Source organism: Leptonychotes weddellii, chromosome 12 (assembly GCF_054177405.1).
Source record: "Leptonychotes weddellii isolate Sample4059 chromosome 12, ASM5417740v2, whole genome shotgun sequence".
Taxonomy (NCBI): domain Eukaryota; kingdom Metazoa; phylum Chordata; class Mammalia; order Carnivora; family Phocidae; genus Leptonychotes; species Leptonychotes weddellii.
This window is the reverse complement of record NC_138380.1, coordinates 72,184,541-72,194,930: the sequence shown is the minus strand read 5'-3', so window position 1 is coordinate 72,194,930 and position 10,390 is coordinate 72,184,541. Positions and strand designations below refer to the sequence as shown.

Here is a 10,390-nt window from a genome sequence, read left to right as displayed (position 1 = left end):
GAGGAGAGAGAGATCCCAACACAGGGCTGGGATGGGGATGAGGTTGGCACATCCAGCAAATGGCAAGGTCAGTGGTTGGAGCAGAGTGAGAGGAGGGGGCAAATGTGGGGAGTCACCAGTGAAGTTGTGAGGCAGGTAGAGAAGAGATCATATGGGTGCCTGTTAAGAAATTTCTAAGATATTCCAAATTTGATGAGGACTACTGGAGAGTTTAAGCTGTGGAGTGTGTGATATAATCTGGCATACATTTTGGGAAATCACCTTAGGTGCAGTTTAGAGAAATGACGGTAAAGAAAACACAAGTGGGGGAAGTCCAAGGGCTAGTGAACAGTGTAAAGAAAAAAGAGATGGTGCCTTTGGTCTAATTTCTTGATGGCCACGGGAAGGAAATCCAAATTCTAACTCAGCAAATTAGATGCCCTGTGACATGTTCTTTACTACTTATTGAGTTTCATTTACAGTAAACTTCTTCCTCCCCTTTGTTTTGTCTGTTCATCAGTCTGAACCTTTGCATATTCTGTTTCCTCTATTTAGAAGGGCCTCCTTTTTTCTCTTCATGATCCAACAGAGATTTCACCCTCATGTTTCAGAACCTCCTCTTTGAAACATTTCCTGACACTTCCTGAGAAAGGAGATCTCACCACAGAATCTCATATAGGATAGAACTTCTCTTTTATGCTATATTACAGTATGCTATTTTACGCTATGTTGTTTCAATGGCTACTGAATGGTGTGATTCTTTTCAACTTTACTAGTCTGAGAAAATCAACAGTGTGTAAATTACTGAGCTAAACTTCTTAAACACATATCACTATGAATATCACTTACAAGATTATTCTTTTCAATACAACTAATCCATGCTTATAATGAAGGAATTAATTTAGTTTTTAAAACAGACTCAAAGCATGTCTAGAAATGGGCAAAGAAACCAATTATAAAATTCACATATTAGAATCAAAGTATCCAAAGTTCCAAAAACATTGCCTGTATACAAAAATGGGTCTGCCTTGTGCATGAAATAAAACACTATCTTTGAGTTGATACACAATTCTTCAACATTAAAGCACTGAGTTGGACCAATTGAAAAAAGGAACTACTGAATTGTGCTTCAAGGCTCAATCCACCTAGGATTTTTCAGGCTCAGAAATTATTTAGTAAATTCTACCCAACTTCTTTTGTGATTAGATAGTTAATCAGTATCATTAGCTGTAACAGAACCTACATAAGTCACTGTATCTTTCATTGCACACTTCCAAATCTGAAGTGAATAGTGTGAAAAAAAATTACTGACAACTTCAATCTCTTCTTTAATTGAGTTCATATGAATTAAGGGTACAGGGCCATATATTAAGTAAATGATCAATACACCAACTGGAAAAGCCTATTCTTTCTAAGGACGCAAACCGTAAATAATACTTTAAAGTCCTGTCACAAACCACATTTTCCAAGTTTTCCAAGTAACTCTTTAGGTGAATTTATATGCCACTGCTATAAAAATAAATACCTATACATATATCTAAGTTGAAAATCACTTCTCACAATAGATTTAATTCTAGAAACAAAGCCATAGAAAAAATAACTCTCTGTAAATTGAATGAAATCTCAATGCACCAGTGGTTTCCTGACTTACCAGTTATGACCTCTGCCCCCACATGAAGACAAATTTACTTTGAGGACATACTGTTTGAGAAAATATGTAATAACAAAATGTCACTATGAAACTAGAAAACAGACATGAATTTGTCATTTTTTAATATGCCTATCAAGTTGTCTATATACCTATAAATAGACTTGTAGTCATATTTAACAGCATATTTTTCAGCCCACAGCCAATATTTAATATACATGGGCCAGTGGAAATATAGCAATGTCTCAGAAAAACCTATTTAGGAGCTTCAGGGCTTGAAGACCTAGAGTTCACAAACCAGTAAATTAAGAGAACTTCTAATTTGAACATCTTGTATTAAATTGAACCATCATATTTATCAACAACTTTCTGTTATATATTAGGTTTTTAAAGTAGGATACACGTGTTTCTATAGATGATTATTATCATTTCTTATTAGCTCAGCTAGAGAGAGCTTCACAAATGTGTCTAACATACCTATACATGTTCTTTCTCCTTTGAAGCATACTATGTATTTTTAAATAATTAATCACTATTATTCAAGGAAACATAAAAATTCTTTTTGCTTCTGTAAGCCCTGGGACTAAGGCTTACCTGAAGTTAGATTAAGAAAGTTGCCAGAAACTAAATAAGCATGGATGAACTATGAAATTAAATTACACTTTCATCTGCCTGCCTTATAAATGCTCTTTTGAGCAGTAAATGTCCTAAGTGCAGAAGATATTCTGGCCTGAGGAAGATGAAACTGCTTGGATGATCTCCAAGGACCTTCCCACTAAAGATTTCCAATATCCATGGATCTAAATTTAGGGCCATCCTTTGCCTTCTCTGTTTATGTTCAGTATTTATTCCATTATACTTGAATATGAATATTAATTATACTCACTGAAAGCAACAATTGACAATTAATACTTGGGAGATTTCAAGATTAGAAGCAAACTTTCAATCTCATGAAGTCATAAAGTAATACACTTCTTTCTCATTTTGCCTCACCTAAGATGCTTTCTCTCTTTTTGGTATTTCTAACTGGATGTATACTTCTCTATTTTTTCCCAAATTTCTAATGCAATAGTCCTCACTAAACTGTAGTACTAGGTTTCGGAGGTACCAGGAGCCTCACTGCCTGCTCAGGTCTGCAAACACACGGTTAACATCAACTCATCTATTGTCTTCTAACTGAAAAGAATCACTCTTACCGTGTAGCCCTCGGTATACTGAAAAGGAGCCCTGGAACTTTCATCTGCTGTTGGACTCAGAGGCTTGGGGTCAGACATGGACCGCTGCATCATCTTGGCTGTCTTAGGACTTGCAGGGGGCACTTTAGCCATATCTGGATGCAGTACTTTCTGCGGACTTATATCATCAGGGAGGGGTTTTTCATAAGGTACAAAGGCTGATTCTAAGGCTTTGCCTGGTGAAAGTGGTGAGATGGGTGAATAAAGGACTTTTGGAGATTTGGGTGGGGAAGGAGCCAGCTGTAATGTGGAATCTGCCCGAAGGTGAGATGAGTAACCAATCTCTAAAGGTGTTGGGCGTTTCTTGTCTTTGGGTGGAGATGTGGCACTCAGGTATGGAGGACTCTGTGTGTCTGATTCTGCTTCTGTTTGACATCCTAAACTGCCCCCTTTGTAAGTCTTTTCAGGTGCTGAAATGTGTTTAATTATTTCTACCTTGGCATCCACGCGCGCCCGTACTGACGGTGTTCTTATGGTTCCCACTGGTTCAGTCTGCACAGATATCTCTGCTACTGTTTGAACTGCTATACTGGAGACTTTGGAAAGGGGTTTGGTCTTGTCAGCCTCCGTAGTGCTGTCACCATACTTGCCGACTCGAGCTTTTCTCCTTGCTCTAGTAGGCATATCCCATTCGTCCTGATCTTCATCATCGGTTTGGACGCTCGTATCAACGCTCTTCTTGGTTCTCCTCCTCCGACTCACATAACTCCGATCAGCTGCATCCTCATCGTCCGTCTGTACGCCGCTGTCCACGATCTTTTTAAAGCACCGGGGATCATCGGATTCCCCCATCTCGTCATATTGTCCACGGCCTTTAGCTGCAGAGGTTCTCTTTTTGGGTGGTTTCTCATCTTTTACCACCACGTCTGTCAGAGGTATTTCTGAAACAGTACTCAGGATGCCAGGTGGGGCGATGTACTGAGTAACACCATCAGACTGAACCGTGTACCACCCTTGGCTCTGTGGTATTTCAATCGCCACAACAGCGGAGGCGGTGGTGGTTGCATCCTCTGTTGCCCAAAACTGACTGCCTTCTGGGGCAGCGTACTGACCCTCCAAAATTGCCTGCTCCGTTGTGGTCTGTGGAGAAGCAGTTCCAGAAGGGTCATAGTTATACTGGTAGATCTGGCGAATCTTTTGCTCTTCTAGCTGCTGGTGAAGCTGTTGCTGCAGCTGCTGGATCTGCTCCAGCTGTAACTGTTGCTGAGCTAATGTCTCTTGCCTCATCATGAACTGGGCTTGCCGCTCTTCTTCTTGCTGATAGAGAAGGTGCTGCTTCATAGACTGTAGCTCCTCCAGCTTTTTTTGAACCATGATCTTTTCTTGTTCCCGGAATCTTTGAATTTCCTGACGTTCCCACTCCAGTTCCTCAGCAAAACGCTGCTGCTTAATTTTCTCCAGTTCCAAGAGCTCACGCTCCAAGTCGAGCTGCTGCTGTTGTTTATCTTCTTCGGGGACAATTAAAATAGCACTTTCATCTCCCACCACTTCAGGAAACACTTTAGATGCTGTGGTTAAAGTGGGAACTGAGTCTATTGTCTCAGCAGTAAGAGGTTCCATTGTAAGAGTTTGCAAACTGGCATTGATATCAATACCAGTTGCCGCCACGTCTGTTTCAGATGCACCTGTTGTTAGGAAATATGATCGAGGCATTGGCTGGCTCTGGTGCAGGGGGGATAATGAAGTCACTGCGTCAGCTGTGTGCACAACAGACAAATCCCTCACCATGGTGCTGAAAATGGAGCCAGGCTGTGTGGTAATAGCAAATGTGGAGGGAATTGGAGTTGCTACTGAAGAATAGACAACACCATTAGTTGACCTCAAAACGCTCCCCACACCATACTGGGATCCTGGAGGTGGAGTCATTCTTGCTGTGGAATACTGTGGGGTACTAATCCCAACTTCTGAAATGACTTGTCGTGTTTCTGGATATGGACCTGTAGTCTTGCTTGAATAATCCATTACCTCACCTGAAATATAGGGTAGAGTTATAGTCCAGTTCCCAGAATGAATGATGTTTTTTGAGTTTGAAAGCCCTCTCAATCTTGACGAACATAATGAATGGGACTGCATGCAAATCCACAGGTTAACCTAATTAGATGCGGAATCAAAGCGATGTTGAACATGCAGGCACATGCGGGTGACTTTGGGCAGAACAAATTAAAAAATGAAGGAACGAAAGCACACATGTACTCCGAAATATGTTGCCAAAACATCCAAAGAAAGAGAAAAAGTAACAAAACCGGAAAAGGGACCACATTTTTCATCCTGAAATGAGATGAGGGACACCATACTGACATTTCAAGGAAAGGTCTGCTGCCACATCATACTGACCTGTAGCAATTCTCCCTGAAGTTAGATCTACTGCTGCATCAGTTCCTCCAGAGTAATCAAAAGCATTTTTACTTTTATAGAAAAAATGTCCAGCTTCTGCTAAATTAGTGTCAGACATGGAAGGTTTCATTCCCCCAATCCCTCTATAACCATATGGCCCTGATCGATCGTATTGATAGTGGTCATCCCTATAACCAAAACGATCTTCAGGAAGAGTAGTTGCAGGCTGCTGGGCTGTGCAGCTCCTTCCAAAGGGTAACTTATAAACCATATCACAGCATACAGCTCTTCTTCCTGCAGTCAGATCAACAGGCTTTTCATCATCTTCTATTATTTTGGTCACCACACCTGACGTGGATTCATCCATCGTTACAACAGTTCTGTGAGACTTTGTTGTACTGAGGTCTACTACTTCCCCGTCAGTGATCCCCTGGGATGTGATGCTATCAGTCCATCCATTTGTGACACCAACAGGAGGCACAGTAACAGGTTTTGTAATAGCCAATGTCACTGGGTGTGCCGAAGGACCTAAGGATAAGTTTATTGGTGCGTCCTCCCTAACTGCAGGGAAGGCCTGGCCACTTGGTATCCTGTATGGAGGCTCAGCATGCTTTGATGTAGTAAGCTGGAGTGGTGCTGTTGTTGCATGTGCTGCGCCCGCTAGGCTTTCTGTACCTGTGGTGTAACTTGAACTAGCTGCACACGTGACAACAGTCACTGTCTCAGTGACCAGGGACATAGGCCTTATTACTGATGGAGTAGCACTGAGATTTATAATGGAGGGCTGGACAGCACTAATCTGTCTGCCATAAATGTCACTTGCTGTGGCCTGCCTTTTCATATCCATGGTGGAAGCAGAAAGATCCATACACTTTTCAGTTGCTTTAACTTCTACTTTTGGTACTGTACGCAAATCAATGGCATCCCCAACAAGCTGCACCTTTCCGTTTTCCTTATGCTGACGCTTCTCTAAATGTAGGTTATCTAGAGCAAGAGGCTCTGGAGGAATTGAGATTGAGACACTGCTGAGACCAACACTAGGAATTGCACTTCTGGCTGCTGAGACCTCAGCCTTAGAAACTTCAGTTGTAAAAAACTGTGTCACTGAAGTTGGGGCTGCCTGAAATGAAGACAGTGTTGTGACAGGGAGAGCAGAAAATGTCTCCAGAGCTCCGGAGATGTAAAAGCTCTGTTCTGAAGAACTTGGCATTCCTGCAGTTGTTAAAGGAGAAACTATAGAAAACACTGGTTCGATGGAAATCAGGTCTTTGGGGGGTGATCCCAGGGGCCAACTGGTAATTGCTTGACTAGCTAAAGAATCTGTTGGAGTTCCAGGTTCAGAAGGCAATGTGATAACCACGTAGGTTTCCACGAGGGATTTGGAAAATCTTGGGGAGGACTTGTTAGAGTGAGGGGAAAGTGGGGAAGTAGGGGAAGGTAATTTATAATCTGCTGAAGACACTAAATTTAGTGTCAAATTTGAAGTTAAAGATAGACCTGTCGGTTTGGGGTGTGTATCTGCTGATTTTTGTGGAGTTACTGGAAGCTGAGGAACTGCTGGTTTAGGGGCAATTGGAGGTTTACTTGGCTCAGGTCTGTGTGTAAATACAAGTCCAGATGGGATGGAAGATGGTTTAGGAGGAACAGGAGGAGGTGCAGTGGTACATATTTTTGTTATAGGTAACCCACTACTTCTTGGAATAGCTGTGGCCTCTATTGTAGTAACAGCATCAACTAGAGGTGTAGCTGTAGGAGTTAGAGTCACTGGAGCTGTAACTGTTAACTTTTTTTTAGGATGAACAGGTGGTTTAGGTGAGGTTGGTGGAGGAAGAGGTGGAGGAGGAGGAGGGGGAGGGGGAGGGGGAGGAGGGGGAGGCGGAGGGGGAGGTGGGGGAGGAGGTTGGGCTGATGCATCCAAAGAAGAACTTCTGAAGAATGGACGAGTTTTAGTTGGTAGAGGGGTAACAGAAGGACGGCCAGATGGTAACTGTGATGCAGGTTTTGCTTGATCAAAGACCTGTCCAGACAGAAAGCATGTTGCTAGAACCTGCTCCTCCATGGCAATAGCAGAAGAAGGAAGGTGATCAAACACAGTTTCAGATAAGCCCATTTTTGTTAGTTCAACCTCAGACTTTTCCCTTTTATCTCTGTAAGCTTCCAAAACCTCAAGAATAATTCCATTCCCTGTGTCCCTCTTGGCTTTCTTCATTGGGTCTTTTTCAGATGGAGATGAGTCAGTGGAAATAGTGCCGGCAATGAGTCCCTCAGGTTTAGCTCCTACAGATTCTATGCTAGGAGGTTCCATATCAGATAAGGAAATCACAATATGTTCAGCACTGGTTCTTCCATCTGGTACGGCAGTCCGATCGAAAGAGATACTTATTTCTTCTGGATAGTCTATAACACTGCCTGGAAAATACGTTGATGAAGAAATCTCCTCAGAATCTTCAAACTTAGTTACTATGTCCACTGGCTCCGTATAAACTGTGGTTATGCCCTCCAAGGTAGTAACGGGTGAGGAGCTATCTGTGGTACAAACTGAAGAAACAGATGACGTGAGAGAGGGTGTGTCAGAGGGTGGGACAGATGTAGCACTTTCTGAAGGCTCAGAGTAGGTCAAAATCAGTGACTCGTGGGCAATTATTTCTTGAATTTCCCTCGTATAATCAGTTACATATTCATCCTCAATTTCTTCTGTTGAAAAATGTTGGGTTATTTTGACATCGGGGATAGAGAGCGTTGTACTGCTGGTCGAATCTGTAAGAGATGCTCCTGAGAGAACACTTGATGTCAGAGATGCATCAGGCACCCTGTCAAATTCCACAGTAGACTCTGTCATATCAAGCCCGATGTGGGGCTGGGTTGGACTGGCTCCAGGTGTTAACTGCATCTGCTGCTTCTTCATGAGTTCTTCATAGGCAGCATCGGCATCTAATAATTTTTTTTCTTCACTGGTAGAAGTTACCATACTACCCAGATCCACTATCTCATGGCTTTCTGGGATGATATAAGAGCTTGAAACGATGTCTTCTTGAGGCACAACAGAATGTAAGCTTTCTAACTCATAAAACTCTTTCTGGAGGTCTGTTATTTTTTGCATAGGATCTTCATAAATCTGTTCTGGAATTCTTATTTTTTGCTCTTTCCCTCTCTGCTGCATAAAACCATTTTCATCTTCTTGCCTTGTTAGCAGACTGCCATCTACCGAACCATTGTATGTGTCCTCTACTAGAGATTCATAAATATAATCCTCTATTAACATCCCACCATACAAAGGCTCTTTTTCAAACATTTCATCTCGTTCAGTTGCAGCTGGAAAAGCTTTATATTTGAGGGTTTTATGCATCATTTCTTCATACATCTCCTCGGCACTTTTTAATGCCTTTTGGCCACCTTCTTTCTGCACAATAGACTGCTCATCTGTTGGTGAGTACAAAGACACAGCTGTGGGCAATTTATAAACTTTTTGCACTTCTATTATTTTTTCTGGGCTTATTTCAAAACCTTCTGGGTCTGACTCTATGCTAGGTGAGTATTCAGAACAAGAAGATCGATGGAGCTCCTCCATTTCTGCAGCCTGACGTAATTCTTCTGTTGGAGATGCATCTTCAATGGGAGAGAGATTACTCGGTGGTGTCTTTGGTCTTTCCCTCCTTCTCTGAGCTCGAAGTTCATCTTTGTCTTTCTTTGATTTCTTACTAGAAGTCTTTCTTTGTTGCTGCTCCAATTCCCGCTGCTTTTCTTGCTCCTTTAATAATTCTTCTTCTTCTCTCAATTCTTCTTCCTCTGAAGAATCTTCAATAGTAGGTAAAAGAGGACCATGTGACCTGTGCCGAGCTTTACGTTGCTGCTTGCTCTCTCCTTTTTTGTGACTCGGGCTACTGTCACTGTCCTCATCAAGTGATGACACTGATGTAGGGGATGTGCCTGGAGTGAAGCTGGAAGCATGAAGACTAGAAGATCCTTCCCCCCTTGACCTATCTTCTGGAGAGTCTGTCAGGCTTTCCATTTCTAATTCTGGCTCCTCATCAAAATACAGAGCTGTTTTTTTCTGTGAGGACTCTGCAGAATATTTATCTGCTATCGTGCTGTTGAGTTCAATTGTTTTGAATCGACGTAGCCCCCCTCCTCCAGCAATTATAAGTTCTTCACTCTCCTGACTTTTAGTCTCTCTGTACTTAAGCTCAGGGCTTTCATCAAATGTCTCATCATCTTCGTCATGCCACGAATGGCGTCTCCCTGCATCATCATCAAAACTTGCACTGCTTTTCCGAGTTAGTCGCCTGTGTTTCCCTGCTGTCGCTTTCCCTTTCCCTTTTGTTTCTTCCTTCTTCTGGCTCTCAATACTACTACTAATCTCTTTGAGCTGGCTCCTAATGAACTCATCATCTTCAGAACCTGAAGCATCTTCATCAGCACTCATTTCTATAATTTGTTTTCGAATAAAGTCCTCCTCTTCACCTGATCCTTGACTATCTTCTTGTTTATACTCATCACTGCTTGATGAACCAACACTAGTTCTCCGTTTTCTTTGTGGAACAGGTGAGTTCTCACTTTCACTACTGTCTTCAACTGAATCATAAGGCTGTCTTCTGGTAGCTGTGTCATCAACAAACTCAGGCTTTTCTTCATGGTCCTTTCTGGAAGGAACATCTTGTTGGCTATCTTTTTTTAAAGTGTCCTTTTCTTCTTGACTCTTTGTGAGCTCCTCTTCTGCAATTGTAGTTTCTAGGGTTTCAGATAAACTCTGAGTTTTCGGTTCGTCCTTAGGTGGTTCAGAAGAAACCTCATGAGGTTGGGTTTTCTTTTCTGCCTTTTCTTCAACAAGTGTATTTGCCTGAGCTTCCAAAATGGATAGAACGGTACTTTCTAACTTAGCCAAATCTGAGGGGCTGGAAGGGCTGCTTTCTTGTGAAAAAGAGTCTTTTTTGAGTCCCTTGAGCAAATCTTTTTCATCACTTGGAATAAGACTTGGAATTTCACCAAGTGAACTTGATATCCCATCAGAAGAATATCCTGTGTCACTCAGACCTTGTGGGCTTTTTGGTTGTTGAGAACTTGAGGTGTCTGATTTGTCATCTTCCTTTTCCTAGCAGGGAGGAAAAGATACAGGAAAACTTAACGTGATTAAACTAGTAACATGGCCTCTCTATTACTCCCAAATAATTACTATGAACTGAGGAATAATTATAGG

The 10,390-nt window shown here is 42.0% G+C and overlaps 1 protein-coding gene across 1 annotated transcript in view; it reads right to left on the bottom strand.

Annotated features, from left to right (window-relative positions):
- Positions 1-10,390, bottom strand: part of PCLO (piccolo presynaptic cytomatrix protein) — a 346,987-nt gene that overhangs the window by 157,928 nt on the left and 178,669 nt on the right. The window contains exons 6-7 of the mRNA XM_081800627.1: positions 5,197-10,285; positions 2,824-4,832 (exon numbers count right to left, since the gene is read on the bottom strand). Of these exons, the coding sequence (XP_081656753.1) occupies positions 2,824-4,832; positions 5,197-10,285 (7,098 nt within the window). The remainder of the gene's footprint in view (positions 1-2,823; positions 4,833-5,196; positions 10,286-10,390) is intronic.